At 37.5% G+C, this 27,049-nt stretch overlaps 2 protein-coding genes and 1 long non-coding RNA gene across 4 annotated transcripts; 2 read left to right on the top strand and 1 right to left on the bottom strand.

Moving 5' to 3' along the window:
• Positions 1–811: 811 nt before the first annotated feature.
• galk2 (galactokinase 2) lies at positions 812–9,211 on the top strand. The gene is made up of 10 exons (XM_031283135.2): positions 812–1,113; positions 1,211–1,299; positions 4,214–4,337; positions 4,412–4,505; positions 4,611–4,757; positions 5,274–5,372; positions 5,620–5,772; positions 6,552–6,762; positions 7,472–7,673; positions 8,551–9,211. The coding sequence occupies exons 1-10, from the start codon at positions 1,064–1,066 to the stop codon at positions 8,756–8,758; spliced, it is 1,377 nt and encodes a 458-aa protein (XP_031138995.1). The 5' UTR covers positions 812–1,063; the 3' UTR covers positions 8,759–9,211.
• atp8b4 (ATPase phospholipid transporting 8B4) lies at positions 8,996–25,925 on the bottom strand. 2 transcript variants are annotated; one of them, XM_036003266.1, is made up of 29 exons: positions 25,845–25,902; positions 25,572–25,738; positions 24,204–24,259; positions 19,460–19,518; positions 19,250–19,363; positions 19,059–19,157; positions 18,908–18,969; positions 18,705–18,777; positions 18,460–18,530; positions 18,133–18,212; positions 17,815–17,973; positions 17,614–17,702; positions 17,338–17,534; positions 16,980–17,188; positions 16,433–16,476; positions 16,175–16,340; positions 15,893–16,081; positions 15,561–15,676; positions 14,989–15,153; positions 14,793–14,904; positions 14,598–14,703; positions 14,292–14,433; positions 13,701–13,884; positions 13,257–13,480; positions 12,796–12,879; positions 12,150–12,395; positions 11,933–12,071; positions 11,719–11,849; positions 8,996–10,883 (listed from the first exon to the last, which is right to left on the bottom strand). In XM_036003266.1, exons 3-29 carry the CDS (start codon positions 24,232–24,234, stop codon positions 10,590–10,592), a joined length of 3,585 nt encoding a protein of 1,194 aa, XP_035859159.1. In that variant the 5' UTR covers positions 24,235–24,259; positions 25,572–25,738; positions 25,845–25,902; the 3' UTR covers positions 8,996–10,589. The 2 variants fall into 2 exon arrangements, with proteins under 2 accessions (XP_035859159.1, XP_035859158.1); XM_036003265.1 differs by having other exon boundaries at positions 25,572–25,925.
• On the top strand, positions 10,668–12,263 carry LOC118495454. The gene is made up of 2 exons (XR_004897882.1): positions 10,668–10,911; positions 11,733–12,263. It is a non-coding gene; the product is annotated as an uncharacterized LOC118495454 (long non-coding RNA).
• Positions 25,926–27,049: the final 1,124 nt, after the last annotated feature.

Raw genomic sequence — 27,049 nt, 5'->3', positions numbered from 1 at the left:
GAAGTAGCCTGTTTCTTCAAACATTGATTAATAAGAAAAGAACAAGAAGAACAAAGAAGAAGAAAACAGAGCAACAATCTCTCATGGTTATATACTATAAACATAGGCTAATGGTTATTACTAAAAAACTGAGAGGCCTATTTAAAATAATGTGTAAACAGCATATGCTGCATAGATCTTGCATAGGTTTTGTCAAAAGTACAATCCGTATGTTTGACCATACAAATTGCAGATACATGAAATCACAAAATGTGATTATTGCAAGTAAAACAAATATGACATTGTGTGTGTTCATGTTCATCCATAATCAGAGAAGCAGTAGCTATATGTGCATAAACATGTTCTCTAATTGAGGGAAATATATTACATTGCTTTGGTTCTCTTCTCAAAGTAGTGTAGATGTTGTACACAAATTTTGTCTTGGAAACAACACCTGGGTCAATGTATAGCAATACATTTGCTATACAATTTCTTTTAACGTCTGTATTAACAGCATAATACCAAAATAGGTTACATCTGTGAATTCTGTGCAAGCCAGTTAATATCAAGTAATTCGTTACATTTATGGGTCCATATGGTCCGTCATTACCACCTGTAAGGTCCATTAATTCAGATTAAACCATATTCTAAAGTATGAAAAATGTTTCTAAGCTTAATTATGTTCGTTCAATATTTAATGACGGTACCAGTCTGCGGGAGTTTGACAATAAAATAATAAAATCAGGTTTGGGAGTTTTTTTAATTTACCCTGAACTGAAAGAGTATATTGTTACGTCATCGTCCTGCGTGCCAACCACGCCTCCTGTCCTCCAGACAACTTCCGTGTTTTTTGCTCCTGCAGACTCAAACAACTGTTTCAGAGTCAGCTCCTCTGTTACAAACAGGAACTTAACATCTATTAACAGAGCTGAATTCGCGTTTTAGAACTGACCACAGGTCAGCGTTTTGGCATCCGGGATCCTCTTGTGACAGTCAGCTGATCGCGGCCAGGATCTGCAGAAAGCTTTGAGCTCTCCTGTCTGACGACAAGAAGTACATTCATTGTTTTTCTATACGGGTAGAAATGGCCACAAACCCACCAAAGTTAAAGACTGCGATTACTGCCAATGAAAGGTGAGTAACAGGAAGCCATGCTGATTGTCAGTGAGACAGAGGGACGAGGAAAGAAATGTGATACTCACTTTATTTCTTCATTTATAATTCTTTACAGGCTGCAAAACTTGAAAAATACTTTTGAAACAAAGTATGGACAGTCTCCTCACTTCTATGCATGTGCACCTGGAAGGGTCAATCTAATAGGTAATTTCACTTTATATAGCGTAGGATTTAGTTGATCAGTTGTCAATTTTAGCATATTGGGCTGATGTTGCTTTATACAATGGACCTACAAGAACAGACTGTAAAAATAATGGACGAAACTTCTAGAGCTGGGCAATTTATCAATATTATATCTATCAAAATCGTGATATGAGACTAGATATCTTAGATTTTGTATATTGTAATATCGTAATATGGCATAAGTGTTGTCTTTTCCTGGTTTTAAATGTTTCTGAACTGTTCTAGCTGTTCTTTATCCACTTAATCATTATATCCACATTACTGATGATTATTTATCAAAAATCTTATGGAGGATCTCGCTTTGGCTTTGGTAACTACTTTCGAAAATGGATTGAGACACTTTATACTGACCCAATGGCAGAGGTCTCCACCAACTATATACTATCATCTCCTTTCAAACTCACAAGAGGTACTCGTCAGGGGTGCCCTCTCTCGCCAATGCTATTTGTTTTGGCAATGGAACTGCTTGCAATTGCGGTGATATCGCACCCCTCAATTTCAGGTATAAAAGTATCGGACACCGAACATCGCATTGTAATGTATGCCGATGACACCCTTTTACTTCTAACAGACCTAAGTAACTCAATTCTTAATCTGACTAATTTAATTGACACATTTGGGAAATTTTCAGGCTTTAAGGTAAACGAAACAAAATCCTCTATTATGTTCTTGAATAAGCGGGAGCGAATAAATTCGGTGATAAACCACCCTTTCAATAATGCGGTAAATAGATTTAAATATCTCGGTATCACCATTACCCCAACCATTAAAGATTTAGTATCCTGTAACTATGATCCTATGATTTCTACAGCAACTGAATCCATGAATAGCTGGTCATCAATGCCAATCTCCCTATTAGGGTGTAACAATATAATCAAGATGAATATACTACCAAAGTTTTTATACCTATTTCAATCCATCCCTTTACCCCCGCCGCCACAGTTCTTCTCCAAAATGAAGCAATTATTTACTAAGTTTATTTGGAATAACAGGAGGTCAAGGTTGAGACTGTCACTTCTTTACCTGCCTTAAAAGAGAGGAGGGTTACAATTACCCAATTTACAATGGTACTTTTGGGCTGCTCAAATTAGAGCTGCAATGTACTGGTTTTCGCCTGAACCTTACTTACCATGGGTGCAAATTGAAAGTATCTGCACTAAAGGCCAGCGACTTGACACTTATTTATACTCTGCATCTGTCAAAAAACTGAAGCGGCTCACTGATAACCCCTTTGCGAGAAACACAATTAATGTCTGGCACAATGTATAATAATTTCTTGGTGAATCTACTTTGTTTTCAGGCTTTTCACCAATATGGGGGAATGATAACTTCTCTCCTGGAAAAAAAGACCAAGGTTTTAAAATGTGGGCAACAAAGGGCATCTGTAATGTTATGGATCTATATAAGGAAAGCAAACTAGCTTCATTTGAGGAACTTAGAAATGAATATGATATACCTCGGACACACTTATTTAAATATTTACAGTTAAGGAGCTTTGTTTATGCACAGAGACACTCCTATATGCAACCCCACTTGTCCATGTTAGAAAATCTAGAAGTGAATAATTGTACTGGCAAGGGACAGATATCCTTACTCTATAACATTCTGGTGAAAAACCATAAAGACACTACTGAGCATAAGAAAACTCAATGGATAAATGACTTACAAAAATATATCTCAGAGGAGGACTGGAGAGAGGTGTGCTCTAGAGCACAACTCCTAACAATAAATACCCATCTCAAACAGATTCAATATAATTGGATTATGAGAATTTATGTTACTCCGGAAAGACTGAATAAAATGAATCCAAATATTCCTGATATCTGTGTTAAATGCAATGTTGAAAAGGGCACTTTATTTCATTGTCTGTGGGACTGCCCTGAGATACGGAAGTTCTGGAATGAAGTTATAAAATGTATTTCTCAGATGACTTTAAATCCAGTACCTGACAATCCTGCACTTTGCATTCTTAATTTGTATCCCAAGGACTGTATGTTAAACAGCAAAGAGAGGAAAATTACAGACTTATGTTTAGTACAAGCTAGACGCTTGATTTCTCTCTGTTGGAAAGATGTCAAGAGCCCTTCTGTTGGTCGCTGGCTGAAAGAACTATCAGCATGCCTTGTCCTTGAAAAGTTAACATACACAATGAAAAAGAAATCTGCCGAATTCAAAGAGATCTGGAATCCCTTTCTTGCATTCTTGGAGAACTGTGAAGTTGAGGAAACTCTGGAAACTTGAAGGTGATATATCCCTAACTATCGATACCTCCTTAACCGTGTGATGCCAAGCTGTGTATGATTATGTAATGTCGTTATTTTTTTTTATTTTTTTCCTTTGGGGTGGGGGGAGTGGATTATTTTATAGTTTGACTGTTATATGCTTTGTTAAATGTATCAACATGTATTTTTGTATACTGTTATAATTCAATAAATACATGTCTATAAAAAAAAAAAATCTTATGGAGGGAATATTTTGTGAAAGCACCAATAGTCAATCTTACAATATTGTCCGACGTCGATATCGAGGTATTTGGTCAAGAATATTGTGATATTTGATTTTTTTTTTCCATAACCTGTAATTTTGTAACCTGTATTCTCTAGAATATGATGTGTCTTTTTGATTGTGAATGAATAACTAAACAGAAAAAAACGTCAGTCCACAAACCAATGGTCACTGCTGCTATGTCCATTATTTTTACAGTCTATGTACAAGAACAAAGTTATATTATGAAAACAAATGTTAAGTTCTTCAAATCTGCGATGACATTTTTTTTTTTCACACTCATTTTTACCATTTGTTCAATGCTAAAACATGTTTGTATTAATTGGTAGATGAATGGCTTCTGCCTTTGTTAATTTCTGATATTTAACAGGAGAGCATATCGATTACTGTGGCTATTCTGTTCTGCCAATGGCCATTGAACCGAATATCCTCGCAGCCGTCTCAGTGAACAAGTCAGGGACAATCACACTGGCCAACACAAATCAACAGTACAAGTAAGGCTTGAAACTATGATTATTGGTGACTATTTACATTGTGCTTGCAATGCATGTACAGTATCTGTTTGCAGGGATTTCACTGTGTCGTGTTCAGAGGACATTGCCATCGACAGGGAGAATCCAAAGTGGCATTATTATTTTCTCTGTGGAGTCAAAGGTATTCAGGTAAGAGCTACATTTTCTTCATTCATGGCAATTTAGTATTCAATACCGTAGTAAAGTGATACTTCCCCCAACTTAATTAACCTTCCTGCTGTGTTTTCTTCATAGGAGAAATGTGGGCTTGCTCATTTAGCAGGGATGTCGTGTGTTGTAGATGGAACCATTCCTCCGAGCTCCGGCCTGTCCAGTTCTAGTGCCTTAGTTTGTTGTGCCGGGCTCGTAACAATGGAGGCAAATCAAAAGTCCCTCTCCAAGGTAAAATGCTTTACAAATCAATGTTCACAGTAACACTTTATAATAACCAACATTAATAAATGGTAGATTGATAGTTAATTAAACTTCAGTTAGTTATTTTTCTGTTAACACACAAGGAAAATATAATTTATAATGTTTACTTGTTATAAGTAATGTTATAATTTATTTTATTTTATCATTAGTTTAGTGTAAAATAAAAATAATTAGTTACATTTAGATACTTAATCTTTTGTCAGTGGCTAATAATTGTTTTGTAATTGTTTTGTTTTGTAACTATCAATTTACCATGTATTAAGGATTAATGAGTGTTACCATTTCCACTATGTAATTCACAAAGTAAAAATTTTAAAAATGAAATTGAAAAATATAAACATCAGCAGAATATAAACGATCTTACAAGCAAATAGCCTTCAATGGGCTCGTCTTTTATGCCACTCCTCAATATAGGATTGTATTTGTCATTTTCAAATGTTCTATTTCATCTTTTTCTCATTATTATACTCTTTAATCCTCCAGGTGGCATTGGCTGAGATATGTGCCAAAAGTGAGCGCTACATTGGCACAGAGGGAGGCGGCATGGACCAGTCCATCTCATTCCTGGCAGAGAGAGGAACTGTATGTCACTTTCCTTTTAAGTACTTTTGGTCAAACAAGTGGAACAAGTTGATCAGGGTCATTTATTCATCCAAACTATTAATACACTGAACAGATGTCTGAAAGAATGCAAGATGTTTGATAGGTGTAAAGTACCTTATAAGTAATGACTTCACTTGAATAATGCTAAAAAAAATTCATCTAGTCATCAGTTACCACTTGTTTTATGACCTGTTTCTTGACCTTTATTTTCTTAATTGTCTGTCAGGCCAAGCTGATAGAGTTCCAGCCTCTGCGGGCCACTGATGTCAAACTTCCAGATGGAGCCGTGTTTGTGATCTCCAACTGCTGCATGGAGATGAACAAAGCTGCTTCTTCTCACTTCAACATCCGTGTGGTGGAGTGTCGAATCGCCACAAAGGTACGGTGATCCTGCCCAGTCCAGTGAGCAGGAACAATATTTAAGAATTTCACAAAATAAATTTAAGATACAGAGTTTATGACAATGTCTCTGTATTCAGATTTGTTTGCTGTTTAGAAATGCTTCTTAAACACAAATCTTAAACACTCAATTAATCAAATCAAACAAACTGAAAAGGTAAAATAATTACTTGCTGGTACCTTTTATTACACTTCATGATATGGTCATGATATGGTATGTTCATGGTAGTCTTTTAAAAAGGCTTAGAAACAGTAATCTGTAGGACCTTGTGCTCTTTGAATTTTCATACAAGAACCTTTCAACATAAATATTTTGTCCATGAACACGATGAAAATTCTCCGATTTCAATGCGGTTTCTAAGCATTAAGATTTGGTGCAGATCTTCTCGAGTGGAGAGATCAACGAGAATTGAATACAGAAATATTATAAAACAGATTATAGTGGAACTTTAGCATCATCTGGCATGAATAAACATTTCTCATAGACTTTCCTTGTTGCAATATTGGACTTAATTAAGTAAACACCTGCAACTGTATTTCACAACACTTTTAGCTGCTTTTAACGTTACAATTACTATGTATTTAAGGATTTTGCAAGTAGTGAAGCAATGTACTACTTAGAAACAGGAAAGTATGTTGTTTTCTTACCAGCAATCCTTATGATAGACCTTCAGCAAATATGTGTAAATATCAATATAGTTTGAATCAAGAGAAGGTAAATAATCTCACATTTCAATGTCTTGTCGGGTGTGAACTCAGATGCTGGCCCAGGCACGAGGTCTGGACTCGAGCAGGTTTATGAAGCTGGTGCAGGTTCAGATGGAGCTGCAGGCCTCCCTGGAGGAGATGCTGGCTCTGGTGGTCGAGGTGTTGCATCCTGAGCCATACAGCCGAGAGGAAATCTGCAAGGCGCTGGGCATCACCTCGGAGCAGTTTTCCACAGAGCTGCTGAGCGCCAACACTCAGCATGGTGAGCAACAGTACACAGAAACCTCTGTGAATTTTTATATGTCAGAACTGAATCATGTCTAATATGGAAACAACAGTTGAGTAGTCGAGTAGTGGATTGAAAGGTTAAACAATGACTATTTTGATCGATAAGCTGTTTGAAGTCAGTTATCTCATAATATTCCTCAAACTCAAATATGAACTTTTGCAATGTGAAGACTTGTTTGTTTTCTCTTTTTAATATCATTCTAAATGTAATGTATTGTGGGGTTTTTGTCATTTTTGACATTTTATAGGTGAAAATAAAAAAATGATTAACGAATGAATCAATAATAAAAATAATAGGTAGTTGCAGCCATTATTACTTTGACATAGAACTGGGCAATACATTTTTTAATATTAATAGAGTATTGTGATATGAGAGTAAATATTATCTGGAATTTTACCTATTGTCATATTGTGATATCTGTATTTTGCTGGACTTAATTATACTTTATACTAATTATATGCAACACAACTTTTCAACCATATTAATCTGTTCTAGCTCAGTAAAATGTAATATATGTATAATGTAATATATATATGTAATATAAACATCCTCTTAAGAGCAACAAATGACTCAACTACCATGATGTCTGAATTGGTTTGTGTAACCCAGCTCTATGTGGACCTCATCCCAACCAAGCAGATGAATGACTTGACAGCCATCTGCCTCTTCTCCTCTCTCTTAGTAAAACATTTCAAGCTGCACCAGCGAGCCAAGCACGTGTACGGTGAAGCTGCACGGGTGCTGCGGTTTAAGAGCGTGTGTGACTCCGAACCTGTCGAATCCGTACAGCTACTGGGAGACCTGATGAACCAGAGCCATGCCAGCTGCAGAGACCTGTATGAGTGCAGCTGCCCTGAACTGGATCAACTGGTGGACATCTGTCTGTGAGTACAGCAACGTCTCCCTTCACTCACTGCTATCACAGATTTAGACTCAGAACAGAATGGGATAAAATGAAATATTATCCAATGTCGTTTTAGAGACTTAAATTATAAAAAAGTGAATAACAACGTGTTATTCAAGTTGTGTGGCTGAATTCCATTTAGCTACTTTAGACTGAGGGTTTAGGTATTGTGCTTGCTGGCTCAAAATCCATCCTACATTCTAATCTTACCAAGTATTAATATACTGAACTTTAGAGTATACTGTTTTTTGCTGTTGGTAAACAAGAAATCAACATATGAAACTACTGTATACTAACAGAAAGTGATACAATACTTGCACTGTCAGACATACATCAAACTGTAACTCTAAAAAGAACAAAGACTGTTAAATTAGCGTACAAATTTTCCTTTTTCAGTTTAATTTTCCGTCAGCAGCTCCTCCATTTCCTTTGTGCATTGTATTATGGGAGAATCGTACACAAACAGCACACTCAAAAATAAGTTGTGGTTTTTTTACATTCTCATCAGCCTCATCTGTACTTTGTGTTTATTGCTAATTAGCGCAGCAATAATATACCTGCTTAACAACAGCATGGGAGCATGTTGATGTTAGCATTTAGCTCAAAACACCACTGTGCCAAAGCACAGCCTCACAGGAGCAGCATGGCTGTTTTAATTGAAAAGCAAGTTGGATGAAAATAAGAAGAAACTTGGCAGTGAATGTTGTGTGTGGACCTTTTATCCTCATGTGTATATTTAGTGCTAGTTGGTCAGTAATAAATATAGCCCTGTGTACTGTATACAGTGGATTCAGAAATATTGTCTTTACTAAACTACTAATTACTTAACAGATTTTTCTTGTTTCTCTTGGTTACAGGAAGTCGGGGGCAGTGGGATCCCGGCTGACAGGAGCAGGTTGGGGCGGCTGTGCTGTCTCCATGGTTCCTGATGAGAAGGTGGAGTCTTTCTTACAAGCAGTGAGCGAGGCCTACTACCTCCCTGATCCACGCAGAGCAGCGATGGAAAAACAGAGTTTGTTTGTGTCAAAGCCGGGCGGGGGAGCTGCAATTTTCCTTGATGAGTAAAATGCATCATCCGTTATCTGTTTATGTAATCATTTATTCAAATACACTACTGCAGTGGAATAAATGATAATTGCTTACACTTGATTCAGAAGGCACTTACAAATGACAAGTTAATCCAAAATGTAAACCTTACTTTACTCTATTAAGATTATTCTGGAATAGAAGGGCCAAAAATTGACGACAGTGGTGAATTATTTCTTACAAAGGGAATATGTTTTTTTGTGTTTTTAAATCATGAAGGTTTTTGTAATAAATTGATTTTGTGCAGCTAATTCACTGTCTCACTGTTTAACTCGGAAAAGAAAAGATGAGAAAATAACAGCAATCTTGTTTAATTTGTGCTGCTGTATAAAATCCATCCATCCTTTTTGTTTACATTTTATACATGAACATAATTTAACAAGGGCAAAAAAATCCTTAAGAATTAAATAAACCGAATATTTTCAGGCGTTACATGGGCAGTTGAAGTAGTTATCTTTGGAGCAGCATCACTCAGACCTTTCTTCTGGCTGGTAAAATGTTTCGGGTTTGTGTTGAGAGAGCCATGGGGAAATCATGGTAGTGAAGTCCTGATTACACGATCACACACTGGGCTTGAGCTTCTGCACAGGAGCAATTTTAACTTCATTAGAGAGCAGTGATGGTGGAGGCTCGGCGGTCTAAGGCACACTGTATTGTACTTAATGCAACTGCAGCATTCTGCATTAAAATCTGATCAGAGTTTTTATAATCACAGTTTTCCTTTTCACTCTTTCTGGTCTAATATTGAATAAAAACCAGATAGATAAAAGAGGATATTTGTTGTCAGTTTAAATACTTGGAAGTTTTTTTTAACTAAACAATGTTTTTTTATGTTTTATTCAATTTATGTTAAGAAGCAGCCTCAGAACCAAAACTGACACTAGTTTGGAGTTTGATGATTATTCAAATGTGTTGTGTGTCAAATGTTCTGTAGCAACTGTACAATGTTTAAAACAAGGGATAAATCGGTATTATAAAGAGGATATCAGATTCAAGCCATGCATTCAATTGCTTTGAACAAACTAAAGCCAATGAACCGTTGAATATCAAATTAAAAAAAGAATGATTATCTTTAACAGGAACCATACAAGGCACAGCACAGGGAAAACAAATATATATTGGCAAAACATGGAGTCAGTAAAATGTATTTAAATCAATAATTAAGTTGTGCCTATCATATTCAGCAGCTTTACATCAGTATTTACAGAAACATTTGTAGTTTAGCACTTTGGATATTTGAGAGGAGATTTTTAGTGCATAGGCTTTATAGACGGACTTTTGTACTGGTGCTCGGGGCTACCTTTCTTTTTGTCATTTATTATGTTTGTGACAGCTAAAGGCTGAAATGTCCCAACCTTTCTTTATTAATCAAAATAGGACATGCCATTAAAATGATATCGAATAAATGCACCAACCAGATCAAATTGGATCAGTTAAAACAGGAGACACATATTTCTTTAATTTTGGCAACTAATGCATAATGTCCTAAAATATACTGGCTGTTGTCAGACTGAGTTTGCATATTGAACACCTTACATGATGAAGATTAGAACATTTGTCCATTATAATTTTTTAACCAGCTGGCCTTTTTTTGTAAATGGTTCCTCTAGATAATCATGTTTTGATTGACCTTTAACATAAACAGAGACCACATCATCCACACTAATAAAGAAAAATGAGGTACGCCTATGTAGTTGGATTTGAACATAACTTTGCCCGAAAAGGACACCCATACATTGTGCTTTGTCTGTGAGAACCACGCATATGGTATCCTGTAGTGAATACACTATCTGTTAGTCAGAGGTTGAGTTCAGTCAGTGTGCTGCTGCTGTTGAGTCTGTTTTGCTCCTGTGATTTCATCAGAGACTTCGTTCTTTTTCTGTAAAATATTTTCTATCCAGGTAGGGCTTTGTGGTGTTCTTTCAGGGGAGCGAGCAGAGGAAACTGTGCTCATCCTCATGTTTTTGCCTGAGGTAATCAGCTCGCCGTAGCCTTGTTGGTGAGAGAAGGCATACGCAGAGCGGCGGGAGCTCGTCCTGCGTACTCGCCTCAGGTTCTGCTCCTGAGGTCCTTGTCTCTTCCTTGACTGTTGGAGATGACGAACCTGTCAAAATACAGCAATGGAGGAAGAAGTACTTAGATCCTTTACTTATACTCCATTACAAGTCAATACTTTGCATTTAAAAGTATTATCAGCAAAATGTCCTTAAAGCAGACAAAGTACATGTTCTGCATAAAGTAGCCCCTGTGACTGATAAAATATATAACATTATTAGATTGTTAATACTGATGCATCAAAGTAGCCGTCGAGGTGGAGATAGTTTTAACTGCTTTATATACAGCACAGGTAGGTAGTTCAATTCAGTGGCTCCCAACCTAGGGGTCAGGCCCCTCCAAAGTGCCACGGGATACATCTGAGGGGTCGTACGATGATTAAAGGGGCAGGAAAGAAGGAAAAATAAAGTTCTGCTACGCAGATCTGTTATTTTGATTTTTCAGATGTTTGCTTCTTTTGTGGACTATTTGATAATTTGACCTCTTTAGGTCTCAAAAAGTCATTTTAATGAAATCATCTGGGAAGTTTAGAGGGGAAATGTCTCAGGTGAAACTGCTAACAACTCTCAGATATCTGAAAGGTGAGAAGGAATCCCAACTCTATGCCATTTTTTGTAAGGGGTCACAAGTCAAAAAGGTTGGGAATCCCTGGTTTAATCTTTAACAATGTGTTCTTTTATTAAAAAACAATATAGATTGTTTGTGGAGTGGAGTAATGGAGTAGAAGTATAAAGTAGCGTAACATTGAAATACTCAAGTAAAGTACAACTACTTCAACACTGGGATTGAGTAAATGTACCACCACTGAAATACAGCCATGGAGACATTTTAATTAAGTGTTCATTGCTTCCACCAATGCTGTAGATGCATCAAAGTTATTGTACCTTATCTGTAAGAGTTGGAAAGAGGTCTACTCTCAGGAAGCTGACTGCTAAGCCGGGCACAACACACACCACAGCGGTGAGCAGAATGACCAACCACACACTCTTCTCTGATAGACAGTTACGTGCCGTGCCTGAGGAGGACACACATGGTATTTATATTTAATTTCCATGCATCAGTATTATTTCTTCATGTATCCAACTGAACTAAACTTACCTATGAACGGGAAATTACTTGGAAAGATGCCAAATATGCCATTACTTTGCATTGCAAATAATGTGGCAAAGTACACTGTCAGGCTCCCCCATATGAACAAGTGATTGACAGCTGTCCAGTAGTGTGTGTCAAGTCCAATCTAGGAGCAGATACATGCATCATAAACATGTGTTTATTTTTTTAAACAATGGCTATTTTTGTCTGTTTGAACTCTTACCTGAACACTTACGATGATGACCAAGGATGTTGCTATGGTAACAGCAAATGATTGTTGGTCAGAAAAGTGGGAGCCATCCTCTTTCACAATGACAGTGAAGGCTCCGTAGGGAATAAAGAAAAGCAGGAATGATGTACCCATCCCCTGCAGTGTGCACAGGAAAAACTGGCGTTTGTTGAAGAGAAGGTTTTGCTGGCCAGGTTTGTAAAGGCTTGGGTAGCGAAGGCTGTTCTGGTCATTGACATCCTGTAGGAAACAGATATAATGTGTGTCATGTGAGATTAATATGTATAAGGGTAGGGATAGGTTGAAGTATTGGGGGCTTAATGGTAGTTGTATAACAGACAGTATATAAAGTATGATAGATGAACAATATACAATATTGTAAATTGATATGTGTTAATCAGGTTCAGGGTTCTAGACACACATAATTTACCTAGTGTAGGGTTAGATATCATGGCACAGTGAAAGAGAGGTCTATAGTAACAGTGTGTGACTTGACAGTATCTTGAAAAGAAAAACAAAAAGGAAACTAAAGGGTTGGCTCAGGATGTTGCCATTGGAGACTGCTGGAAAAATAAATTAAGAAATAAAGAGTTTCTTTAAAAAGATTCAGGTAATTTGATATTGAGCGTATAATTATTACCTGATCAAAAAGTCCCATTGCCAGGACTGGTAAAGATGTATAGACTATATTAAAGAGGGTAATGAACCACTGGTCATACACAGTCTGTGGAGAGAGGACAGTTATATACATAATTTATAAAAATGTGAAAGGGTTTGTGCCTTTAAATCCAGGCTTTTCAAGGGATAGTGTCCCATTTTAGAGTAAAATTACCCGCACACTGACAAAAAGTAGACAAGGCTGTTAAGATGCAAAAAGAAAAAGGTAACACAATGTGAAAATTGTGACATTAAGTGAATGTTTCGGTCAAAGGACTAATGTCAGCAGAACCTACAGAACACGTAATTCTAGAGATGGCTTACAGACTAACCGCTATGACCAATGAGGAGAAGAGAGGTAAGCTGCAAAAGCTGTTGATGTACACAATTAACTCAGCACATACAGGAACAACTTTCTTTAATGATATATCACAGTATTCTTACCTGAGCTGAGAAACCACAGAAGAAGCCATACCAGAAGTGTACCAGCGTGAAGGCAAAGTTCTTGTAGAAGAAATAGCACAGGAAATTACACATGCGGAAGTAGGACCAGCGTCCGTGCACCAGCAGGAGCCGCCGCAGGAACCGAAACTGAGCAAAAGAGTAATCTGATGCCAGAACCGCCTGCATCCCCTCCTGACCGCTGATGCCGACACCGATGTGAGCAGCTGAGGAAGAAACACGCAGTACTTCCCTTTGAAACTAAGTATTAAATAAATATTTAAACATTGTTTAAACATACACAAAGTGTATTAAAAGTGCAAACTGTACTCCAAATGTCACTTTAAAATAAAACAAAATCAAGCTACTAACATTTTATGATGCTGTAAAAATGTTTCTTATCATAGCTAATGTTTATGTAGCTTTGGGTCTATGACTGACACTTACTCTTGATCATGCTGACATCATTGGCTCCATCTCCAATGGCAAGAGTGACGGCCCTCTTGTGCCTCTTCACCAGCTCTACCACCTGGGCTTTCTGCATCGGAGTGACCCGGCAGCAGATGACTGTTTTACACAAACAGGCCAAGTCCAGGAAGACGTGCTCCAGCTGTGGTTCCAGAGCATGAACCTGCAGGGAGAAGACATACTGTACATCACACCTGTTAGACCTATCATTACCATCCTACAACGTCAACCCCCTGCAGAGGCAACACCGTGCCACAGCTCAATATAACATTTCCACCGAGCTGCTGCTGCATCATGCGTGCTGCTCAAGGCGCAGCGAGGGAGCAGCTCCTGTGTGAGGAAATGGATGTTAATGAAAACCTGTAATAGAGCCGAGGGCCCTAAGCAGCACAGCGGCTCATTAAAGACTCGGCACAGTCACAACAGCAGGTACAGACTCAGCAGATAGCAACACAGCCACTGTTTAACAAACCTGCAAGCATCAGTACCAAAATAAAAACAAGCAGAGGATAAAATTATCATTCAAACAGTGGACCATGTTATATAATGCAACACATTTGAGTATCTCACCAAACTGTGTCCATTGATGACTAATGCATACTCTGCAATGATGCTTTCTTCAAACACAGAGTTTTCTGCAAACATATCTGACTTCTCAACATCTCCTGCACTGCCAACTCGACTCAGGCCAAGAATGTGCTCTTTAGCATTCCTGAGGAGAGAGGAAAGCCAGGAAAAAACATACATTTTTAGCATGTTAATAAAAGCTCTATCGAGCTTGTACTCAATGACAGAATATTTTTTGTCAACTGGATAAAATATTACTTATAGGCACTGAATTTTCAAGATGTTCCACACATGGGGCCATAAACTCACCTGAGCTGCTGCTGCACCTCCAGCAGTGTGTGGCCAGAGATAACAAACACCTCATTCATGTTGTCTCGCAGAATGTTGCAGGAGTAGCCGATGTTCATTGCTGTCTCTGAAATGTTTTACACAATTTACATCTCGATAGCTTTTCACAGCATCAGTTGTCCTGTTCAAAAAGGTCATTTAGGTGAATTATGCTACCTAGTTTGTCTCCTGTGAGGACCCAGATCTTTATGTCAGCTAGATTTAGACAGGTGATTGTTTCTGGGACTCCCTCCTGAAGTTTGTCCTCGATTGCTGTGGCTCCTAGAAGCTTCAACGATGACAGCAGTCAGTATGCAGAGGCTAAATGAGCTTGATTGCTTCAAGGATGTCAACAAAAAGATGTCAATGTTACCTTCAAGCCCTGCTCGATCTCCTCGTAGAGAACAGCCAGCTGATCCTCGCGGTTCTCAATTACAGTGCTGGCGAACATAAGCTTTTTCGTCCAAACATCAAAATAATCTTCATCAAGATCTTTGTAGGCCAGAGCTAATGTTCGAAGCCCTTCTCCAGCAAATTCCTGTAGAGAACATGATTGAAAAACAAACACCTGTAACAGTTGTACCAGTGCACGGTGCGTGTTGTCAAAAGTGGGATGAATTATTTACTGCACTGAGAAAGAACAGAGTTTTTTATGACCATTCATTGCTGTGTCAAAGGACACACAATTAAAAACTTAAATAGTATATTTTCAGTAGAGACACAAATATAATCTCAAACCAGCTACTTCTGAAATTTTGTCAAACATTACCTGCACCACAAGCTGCAGCAGTCATCAGTACTATGTAAGCATACTGATGTTTTTAGTACATTGTCTGGTTTATCGATTTTTATGAGACTTTAAATACAGGTGCATAGTGTACTGCATAGTGCATTTATTTAAAAATATAGTCACTGAGGGATGTTATCCAATCGGACAACACTTACACTGAGATGTTCTGAGGTAGTGTGCATGAGGTCTTCACTGGATGGATCCAGACGCTCAAAGATAATAGAGTCAGCTCCTTTGGAGTATAGTTTAATCTGGCCCTGTGGGTTTCTTACTATAAAACATGAGCAAGAGAACACAACATAACTTTTCTGATCAAAGCATGTACATCAAGACTGTTAACTTCATTCTATTCTTAGAAAATAAAGATTTATTACTAATTGTCACAGGTATTATTTAAAAATGTTAAATATGTCATGATGACTACTAACCCTAACCCTAACCCTAACCAAAGGGAGCGTTGTTGTGCTGTTATAAGTGAAGACCTAACCAATGACGCTCATTCTCTTGCGCACGTTGTTGAAGTCCAGTATGGCCAGTAGCTGGTATGTGACGGCTCGTCCCATCTCACACAGTGTGATGGTCTCGGGGGTTCGGGACCGGAAGACAAACCCAAAGTTTCGTGCCGCAGTGACCAGGGCTCCCTCGTCAGGTGACTGGGCCTGGTACACCAAATTTCCTTCATGTTAACAGAAACATCAATCAGAACCACTTCAATATATTCAGTTATTTCTGTTATTACTGCTACTTCTGGACCGTGTGCACAGTTTACCTTCACTCTTCTCCTCTGGCATGACAGTGTGGCACAAAGCCAGCAGTCTAAAGAACTCCTGTACTGCAGGATCCTCCAGTTTAATGGCTTCAACCAGGCTGCCATCATAAAACTTAAACCTTGTGTCACAGAGAGCGTTGAAGGAAAAGTCCACACAGGCTGTTTTCTGAGGGCACATGAAACCACCAAGTGTTAGTTATTATAGTTATTATTTTATTATTAAGAGTTAAGAATTTGTGATTGTTACACCTCACTTACTTCTGTAATTTCAACCCTCTGCTTAAATTCATCATAGACGTCACCTAAGAGAAAGAAAAGGTAAAGTAATGACTTAGATATCAGACATGTAGCACTGTGATATGTTATTAGTTCTATACTGGGGAACAAAGTGGGTGTTTTGAAGCTCAAACTAACACCATTTCTTTAGAGAGAAACCGCTGATTGCTAAAAGTTTTGCCCAGAAATCTAATACATTCAATATGACAATTTTCATGGCAAACATCATTATAGTAATTTCCCTTTTTCTAGAGCTAGAGGCCTATTTATGTAATGTCATGTTTTTTTTAATGATCAGTGAATTATATAACTATCATAAACCAGTTCACTTAAACTGACAAAATTGTTTTGGTAAAGTCATTCAATATTCTTTGGAAGGACATCAACCAATCAGTGTGGTCTTTAAGTGGTATGATGGAGATGTCAGTTGATATAGTTGTCTCTGTCTATTTCATTAATTTGTTTAAATATTCAGTAATATTTCTTATTATTTCTAAATTGAAAGGTAATTTTTCATAAAAGATCATACCGTACGTCTGTCCATTAATGGAGCACTTGCTGAAGACCATGATGTTCTGGGTGAGGGTGCCCGTCTTGTCAGAGAAGATGAACTCCACTTGACCCAGCTCCTCATTCAGGGTGGTGGTGCGAGCTTCCGCCGCAGTGTCCGTCCGACTGCAGTACATCCTGCGGTCCCAGTTAATGAAGTAACTGTGGCCGAGCCGCAGAACCTCCACACTGAAAGAAGGTTTAACCAAACATTTCATTACTATTAACTGGTTGTACTTTTAGATTTCATGAAAGAAATATTAGACCTTGGCAGAGCAACAATATAAACTGTTTTCAGAATAGTTATATAGCATTTTGGAAATAAACTTTATCCTTACCTGACATAGAGTGAGATGGGCACAACAGTATTGAGTATGATGATGTAGGACCAGAAGGTAAGGAAGCCAGAGAAAACTGCACTGCTCTGAAGTGCATTCCATGGCAAAAACACCTGGAAGTTTCTGCCAATCCAGCTCTCCCAAATAGTGTTTCCAATGGCCAAAATAACTCCCATACAAATGAGGAAGGCAAAGATCTGAAATATAGATCATAATATTATGTTCTGTAAAAAAATGTTTTTGGTTTAATAATAGTGTCCATGCATAACAACTTACCCACAAAACCAAAGTGTTCATCAGTTTATCGATACTTGTTTTTTTAAATTTAGTCCCTCCACAGTTCTGCATGAGTTTGGTTTGCAAACCTGTTGGCATGAGGAAACAACTATCAGTGTTGAAAGAACATTAACAATTAAAGGGGTTTATGGCTAATGGATCTGGAGATCGAAAGCATCAAAATAAAAATATAAATCATACCAGCAAAGATGACCATCCCAAAGCACCACTCAGTGTTTCTGAGTACACAGCCTCGCAGCAGCATTTTCTCATTATCCAGAGGGTATTTATTGTCTCTCCAGTATAAAGTGCCTGTGAATCGATCCAGCTTGTTGTTTGGTGGCTCACAAATGACCTCTCCTGAGGAACAAAGCAAATACAGTCTTACCAACATGAGTCATCATTTCAGGAGAGAATTCATAAACATGCATTCACACAAAAAGTATAGAAAGCCTGAAGTGTCCACAAGTGATTTATTTACACAAATGGAAGAATAAACTAATTCTCGCGCCATCTCACCATCAAAGTCCATCAGCTTTGTAATATCTCCCATATCTGAGGTGGCGGTCAAAGACTGACGAACTTTCAGATTCGTCTCTCTGTTTGGGGAGAAATAGAAATAACTAATTTGTCTTCTATGATGACGTATAAATGTATAAATGTATAAAAGTAACAGTAAACCAGTTTACTTAAAAAAACAAAGTCACATACACTTTAAATTTCTGCAAAAACAATGAACTAGAACAATCATAATCTCACAGTTTCTTTCCTCACACATGTGATACAGTGGCCGATTGCGGTTCAGATTTCTTCAGCTTTACTTTACATAACCAGTGCAGCACTTACCCATCTAGCTCTGCAGTCTCAATATAGCACAGTCCATAGGGCTCACTACTACAGAGGAGGAGGATGTCTGCCTGTGTGTAAAACCAATATGAAACAGTCAGTGGTGAGAAAAGGCAATAAATGCACAACTGAGCCTGCAAGAGAAGTCAGTCCTTTAACTGTTGACCTCAACCTCTCTTATACGTGAACGTGAGAGACACAGAGGCAACAAAATGGAAAAACTGAATTACAGAATTTTTACTCACAGCAACAAACTGATTATTCTCTAGTTTGATGATATCGCCCACTCGAATGTTCATCCACTTCTCACTCTGCATACTTGGAATTAAAAACAACTCATAATTAAACCACATAAATGCCCTTGAACACACAGTCTATAGTCATATGTAGTATGGCTTTTCAGCAGTTACAAAAAGCATCTAAATGAGAAAGACAGAGGATAAATTACCTTCCCCTGATGAGAACCTGAGACTGGCGGTTGTTGACTTGCTGGTCGCTTTTATGTCTGAACTGAAATTTAAAAAAAGGAGTAATCATTTTACCATGGGAGATAAAAGAGGAGCATTTAGAAGATGGGTTAGAAGAACAGTTACACTTACATAATCATCTGTGGCGTCCTTGACAGCCGTGATTACCAGCACTAACACCAAAGGCACGATGGTTGTGAACCAGGACAGAGAAGAAATTTCTGGAATTAACTAAAGAAAAGAAAAGCAGGTTGTTAGCTCACTCAGTTTCACTTTAACTCCCAAAAAAGCAAATATATCCACACAAATGCAGTTTCTTCTACCTGCAGTATCAACAGCACTAAGAAGTAAGCGTTTGCCACCCTCTGGAACTGCTCAAACAAGTTCATGGGCAGGAAGGTGAGGATGTTGTACTTTGAGGTTTTGATGTGATTGTCCTGAAGAATCACACATTCAGAAACAGCACTGATGAAATAACCACAGCCTACACTTGTGAATAAAGCAAACCTGGTGTCATTTTGAGGCCTACTTACTGCATAAGAGAACTTGTCATTGTAGTCCTGCGCGTTGGCTTTCACATGGCGTTCCTTCTCTACATACAGACAACACATGGTCATTATCCAGAGACAAGTTAATAAAAGACACACATTCATAAAAATATTTAATAATTTATTGTAGTGGAAGTTTTTCTTGTTAGCAGCAGGAGTGCGTATCAAAAACACCAGATGAAACAAATAAGGACGATTTGAGGATTAAACCAAAATTTGGTCTTTGAGTATTTATTTACATATAGACTATTATGTATAAAGTAGCAGTGAGACTTGCCATTGAGAAAACCTTAAACTGTAAACCATAGACTGTAAAATTACCACTGCAATATAGTAGAAGGTTTTTCTCTGAATCCACTGAAGTAGAGAGTGTCGTCGGTAAAGGAAGCAGCTTTGTTTACTATGGGGTGAAATCCGAGGGTCTCAACAGAAACATCACAAGTTGAATTTTAACCTTTATGTGAAGATGGCATGAAGTTTCTTCCTTTCTTCCAGTACCTTTTAATAAGTGGGTTTTACATACAATGAAAATGGTGTTTGGAATTAATCATACATTTTAAAATAGGCCAAAGAATTTCTAATAAGGGAAGTTCCACTCTCTCGATGCTTCCGGCTTCTGAACTGGTTGCAGTCCCACTCTGGTTCCACTATAGGGCGCTCACAGGCCAGTGCAGAATGAATGGTGGTCTATGGAGCTATTACCCCTCAAAATCCACTTTTCTCAGGATATAATTTTTTGTCTAGTAATTTGAATGTTGTATTCGAAAGGGGAGGGAAAGAAAATACACACTGCTGGGTGTTAGATTTTTTTAAAGTCACTTTTTTGTTCTAAAAAGCCTTTTAAAATGTCAATGACGTCATACACATTGTACAGCCAGAGATACTGCTTTACGGCAAGCTCTGAGTCACTTCCTTTTTCCTCTCGAGGCATCGACAACACAGCTGACAGATTAGACTCTCCCTGTCAATACACGTGCTACAAAGAGGTTTGCTAATTGTTTTAAAGACCACGCCGAAATATTCACTCTGACATTCTGGTTCTGCTTCGGATGCCGTCAAGCGGGATCTCTGGTCGTAATCAGTCCTTCACTGACCAATCAGCATTCATTAGCAGAATGCTAGCGTGTTATGGGCAACAACGACTCAATCTGTGAGAAATTGAAAGGACATAAGTACTTGTTCATTCAACTTTCAACCTATAATCCATGTTGAACTTGCAAAAACTACAATCAAATCTGAGATTTCTCAACGACAATCAGGCGAAAGAGATAAATTTAGCCGTATAGCTCCATAGAGTCCCATTCATTTTGCATTGGACCGTGATCACCCCCAGTGGAACTCTGGTGGAACTGCAACCAAATTTGGTACAATGGGGCTAAATAGGGAGTGAAAAGGCTTTCCGTAGACGGGCTTTGAGTAGGTCTACCTCTTGTCATGTCAGCACCTGCCATTCCCTTCCTGTCCTACAGTATATGTAGGCTACCTGCTCTTTAGCCATTGTTCCCTGCCAGCCCATCTTTTCTCCTACACTGTAAGAAATGATTCTGTGGTCATGTAGATTTGAATTAATGTATTAGGTAAAATATATTCAATATGATTGTGTTTTTGATTTTGAGGCAAATATTTAATTAAATTTCAAATAAAAATGTTTGGAATAAAACCCAACCATTGTAGTTAAATAAAACATAAGCATTATATTTATCTAATCCCAAATAGAGAAAATATTGAGTTAATTCAAATCAATGTAATCAGGCTAATGTTAATTGAAAAGCACTTCCTGTCAACCTAGCTAGCTAACAGCTATAATGTTACCCAGCATGCCGTTCGGCTGTGTAAATTTGTAGGCTAAATGTAAAATTATTAGTGTTAGAAATTGTTAAAGTCACAAATAGTTGTGTGCTATGGTGTTTTATCCTATTAAAGAGAGTTAGTTGTGGGTTAATTGTCGTTGTAAATTTACAACCATGAGTGAGAAGGCTACGAAGTTAACAGAGCTCCCGTTCTGAAATCACTCACAGATCAATTCTGCCATAGCGTTCTCTGCGGTATAGCACTGGTATTACGGTATGTGAAAAATTCATATCGTATGGGATATTAATATCTGTATACTGCCCAGCACTACTACAGTGAGTTGAAAGCACAAAAGTGAATTGCTAATAAAATTCTTATTTGAGTATTTGTTAAGTTCTGTACTTTCTGGGCCATAGACTAGTTATTCCTAAGAAAGAATATTTAGATTTAATTCATTGCATTGATTAAATTCAAATCGATGTGCAGATTAATGTAGATGATTATTACTCAATTATATATCATTGATAAATTAATTTTTATTAGTACTATTTACACATTAGGGAGTTTATCTTTTTCAAATCAACTCAATATTTTTGTTTAGGTTATAATTAATTCTGTACTGTTTTCTATTCGAATATACTCATATTAAATGGATAACTATTAAGGGTCTCATTTAATTCATACTCAATACCAAACCATGTGAAATTTAATTAATAATATTGTTTGTAATCTGTTGCCTCATTGTTATTGAGTAGATATGGTGTATCTTTTCTTACAGTGTATCCATCCGGTCTTGTTATGACCCTTGTATGCCTTTTTGGACTTGTTGACTGTTCTTTGACATACATCTAAAATTTCACTCAGCAGATCAAAATTGGTTGCCAGGTGTTATAACATGAGCTGGTGCTGGTTGGAAGATTTTGTTATACCTTTGGATAAAGCCAGGCTAGCTGTTTCTCCCTGTTTCCAGTCTTTATGCCATGCTAATGTCGCCTCGCTGTAGTATCACATTCAGTGGACAGACCAAGCGGCAACCTCTGGTGCTGAACGATAAAGCCAATGCAGACGTGCCAAACACTGCAGTTCATCGAATGTCCACTTGAGGCTGGCTCAAAAAGGAAGTCAATCCCCATATCATACACACCCCCATGTTAAAATGCCCAACTTTACAGCAGAATTAAACATGTTTAAAGCCTGGTACAAAGAACGGCTTTGGTCTCTATAGCTAATTTTTCCCTTCATGACAACCGTTTTAATTATATTAAGGCTTAAAGTTATGTATAATTAAGGGTGTGTCGCTTTGAGTGAAAGGTGGCTGCTGTCAAGGGAGGCTAGCCTAGACTATAAGCTTCATAAGGCCCACCTCAGCTCCATCCATGCTCCATTTCTTTTCCCATATTTGGATTAACTGCCTCTCAGAGCTCTGCAGGGTAAATCGAGACAGCTAGCTTGACAATCTGTCCAATCAAAGTTTTCTCTTGCATGACTAAAACAACTTTTGAACGAGCACGTTCCACCAAAACAAGTTCCTTCTCTAGGCTATTTTGCAGAGGCACCGTTGCTTTGTCCGGCAATTGTGATTGGTTTAAAGAAATGCCAATAAACCAGAGCATGTTTTTCTCCCATCCAGGAATGTTGGACTAGCCAGACCATCCTCCGCAGCGCTTTGAAGAAAGGTCTGGAAGGTTTTGTATGATTCAGATGTAAGAGCAGGGGCGGAGGGTAATGTAGGCTTGAGTAGGAATACCCAATGAGCGCATCCTCAGAGCGGTTTTAACAAAGATCCTTTCTAAACAGTCTCTGGTTTTACCACGGATCATGTGTATGCGGCCGGCTATCCGAATCTACCTCCCTCCCATAGCCTACCCAAACCTCCACCTCACCCGACGCCTATGTGTAAGCTCTGTCTGAGCTTGCCCTTGCCCTTACATGCTTTGGCATTCCTCTCATGGCTCATGCGTCAAGGTGATGCATTCAGGCTCATTATTAATCTCGGTCATTGCTTTTTTAACAAAAAAATAGGTAATATATTCACTTGCACACAACACAATGCCAGTCATCTACAAGATGACGAAACTTATCAAAGCACTCTAAACTTGGAGCAATGCCCAAAGCAGCTGCTAGATCTGTTGTTTCCAAACGAGGTTAAATCATTATGTTGAATTATGCATAATGCACATTCACAGAGCTGCAACAGGATATACCTTCTCACACAACAGACTGGCCACGTCCTGCTATCAGTTACTATGACAATTTATTATTAAGAAGGGCGTTGGTCTATTTAAACATTTAATTAGAAGATGTGTAAATGTAATATTGTTTTTCTATAGCACAAAGTTGTATCTCGTTTTTTTTTTTAACAGACTGATTTCTGGAGGAGCTTTTTCTTTTCTTGAGTAAGACTGCAAGTTTGGGCAGCTTACAGTGAAATGATTCAGAAATGCTTCAGGAAATAATTCAGACCCTCCTGAGAGCAACATCCATACAGGAAGCTTTTACATGCTCAGTTTCTGTAGCTACAGAAAAAAAAATCTCAAAATGATGACAACACAATAACTGTACTTCCATCTCAGTTCTTTTAAGGAAATTTAAAATATTTAAATATACTCAAATTCCATTCAAACACATGGAAATATCTGAGTATGTGTGTGAGGCAGTGGATTTACAAATCACAAACAAATGCACACCACACACACACACACACACACACACACACACACACACACACACACACACATATGCATAATACACATGCACAGAGAGAGAGAGAGAGAGAGAGAGAGAGAGAGAGAGAGAGAGAGAGAGAGAGAAAGAGAGAGAGAAAGAGAGAGACACTAGAGTATAGTTTTATTTAATGTTTCATTTAATTTATTTAATCATTTTTTTTCTGTTGTTCTTCTCTACATCATTTTGGATCTATGAGAAAAAGAAATCTTACCAATGTGAGTATCTCTCCTCCAGAATGCCATCTTTTCCAGGGACCCCCTGGTTTCCTAAATGTCATGTGAAGAAATCAGAGGTGGAATATAATTCCTACATTTACTCAAGTACTGTACTTAAGTACAATTTTGAGGTACTTATACTTTACCTAGTATTTCCTTTTTCTGCTGCTTTATTCTTTACTACGTCAGAGGCAAATATGTACTTTTTAACTCCACTTATCTCCTCCATATCTTTGACAGCTATAGTTACTTTTCAGATTAAGATTATTAATACAAAATAAAATCAACAAATAAATTATGATGTTGATGTATTATCATATGTTAAGATAAAATGTATCCTGGGCAATATTAAAGTGATGATTAATGCAACAATAACTATAATACAATAATATAATACACATTTTTCTGAAATGGGTCATGCTGCATAATGATACTTTTACTTGTACTTTGAGTATATTGTGATGCTACTTTTATACTTACACTGTGGTATTGCATCTTTTACTGAAGTAAAAGATCTCAACCACTGCATTTAGTAACTACTGTACAATTTACTTGACTGAAATATTTCAAGCTACTTTCTATCCTACTACATTTATTTGACAGTTTTAATCAGTTTTAGTCACTTTACAGATGAAGAGTTTATATACAAAACATACTGAGCCTATGAAATTTGATGGATTGTTAGTTTAATATATCCAAATGTAGCCTATATACAAGTGATCAAATTAGCTCAACTAAATACAACAATAAAATGCTAGTTACACATGAATGCATCAGTAAAAAAAGAATCCAGTAATATGATATATAATAGTATATATAACATAATAGCCCTTTCTGTTATGAGTACTTTTACTTTTGATTTTTAAGTACATTTTGTTTATATGTTTTTTTCTTCATAATTTTGTTAAATGCAGGGGTTTTACTTGTAATGTATTTTTAAATTGCTACTTTTACTTAAAGTGAAGAACATGAATATATTCTCCAACACTGAAAGAAACCATCATTAACCATCTCTACTATGAAAAAGTAGTTGGTGCTGGGAGTGAATGTAGAAGATTGTGTGTGTGCGTGTGTGTGTGTGTGTGTGTGTGTGTGTGTGTGTGTGTGTGTGTGTAATAACATCTGAGTTAAGACACAAAGCAAAGTGGTGTCTTGTTTCTTTTCTGTTCAGAGGAGCAACATTAATTAAACTATTGGTGTCAGCAGCTGCAGCAGCAGCAGGTGACTCCCTGGTGAACGGTGTCTCCTTAGCAAAAGATCCCAGGTGAGAAACACAAAGCTGGGAGTGTAACCTTAGCAAGATGTGGAGTTACTTCATTTCAAAAGCCTTTGTTTAGGGTAAAAAATAAATTGTGCTTTCTTACCTTGAACAAGTTTGTGACAAGCGCAGTCTTGTGTTGTCTCCATGTATCCTGTCATTTATTTCAAATACCTATACATTCCGCAGATTTTAACGCTGTTATCCTCCTTAATAAAAAAAAATCACCAGAGAGGGATGCACTCGTCTTAATAACCAACAAAGCCTTTTCAACTGTGGTGAGAAGAAGACAGCAGACGGTGTGTGGAAATGGAGCAGGCAGAAAACAATAAGCAATCACGATATTCCGAGAAAAAGAAAGAGACTGACGAGAAATCACCAACTGATGATCACACATCGAGAGCGACGACATGGAGGCTTCACCGGGGAGATGTGTGTGTGTGTGTGTGTGTGTGTGTGTGTGTGTGTGTGTGTCTCTCTCTCTCTCTCTCTCTCTCTCTCTCTCTCTCTCTCTCTCTCTCTCTCTCTCTCTCCATGTGGAAACAATATCCTGACTGATTTTACAAGCTCTCATTGAGTTATAGCCTAGTAGCAGTGTTGGAAAGTAACTAATTACATTTACCCAAGTAGGCTATAGCCTACAGAATGTTGAGCATCAACTACATGTAAGAGGGAAATACAGTGGTGCTCATAAGTTTATGAACCCATGCTAAAGTTGACTAAAAAGAGGAATAAAAATATCATCTTTTGGAAATTGATCTTAATGCCTTAATTAAAAAAATTAGGAAAAATAAATAAATGTTCGTCCTTAAAATACAGGGGGCATAAGTAAGTACACCCCTATGTTAAATTCCCATAGAGGCAGGCAGATTTTTATTTTTAAAGGCCAGTTATTTCATGTTATTTTATGGAAAGTACCCCATGCCAATCTCTAGATATGGTGAAGGGTATGTGATGATGTGGGGCTATTTTAATTCCTTTATCAGGATGTATCCTGGATCCATAAAATAACTGGCCTTTAAAAATAAAAATCTGCCTGCCTCTATGGGAATTTAACATGTGCTTACTTGCCCCCTGTCTTTTAAGGAAGAACATTTCTTTATTTACAATACATTATTCATTCACAAAGAAAATTGATGTCCTTAAAGGTTGGATTTTTTCAATTTTTTTTTAATTAAGGCATCAAGATTAAGTTCCAAAAGATGATTTTTTTTATTCCTCTTTTTAGTCACCGCATGGGTTCATAAACTTATGAGCACCACTGTATTGTACATTTTACTCCACTACATTTATTTATAACTTTACGCTGTAGATTAAAATTAGTTAGTTAGTTCAATTTTATTTCTGTGTCATGCCAAACTTTTGGCCAATCCCGTATTACTTTCAAGACACCACAGACATCTTCCGGTCTCGCACATACAAATCATGGGGAGAACTACATGAATAACCTATAACTGTATTATTATTAGTTTATAATGTTGCTCTATCGCCCCTGTAAGGACTTACACTATATTTTTAAAACGCAAAACACAATGCAAAGATGTAGCCATCATGATTCAGTTAAATTATATAAATACAAAAAGA

This window comes from Sander lucioperca, chromosome 7, assembly GCF_008315115.2.
Source record: "Sander lucioperca isolate FBNREF2018 chromosome 7, SLUC_FBN_1.2, whole genome shotgun sequence".
NCBI lineage: Eukaryota > Metazoa > Chordata > Actinopteri > Perciformes > Percidae > Sander > Sander lucioperca.
Note: the sequence above shows the minus strand (reverse complement) of the source record. Positions and strands in the feature narration are given on the sequence as shown.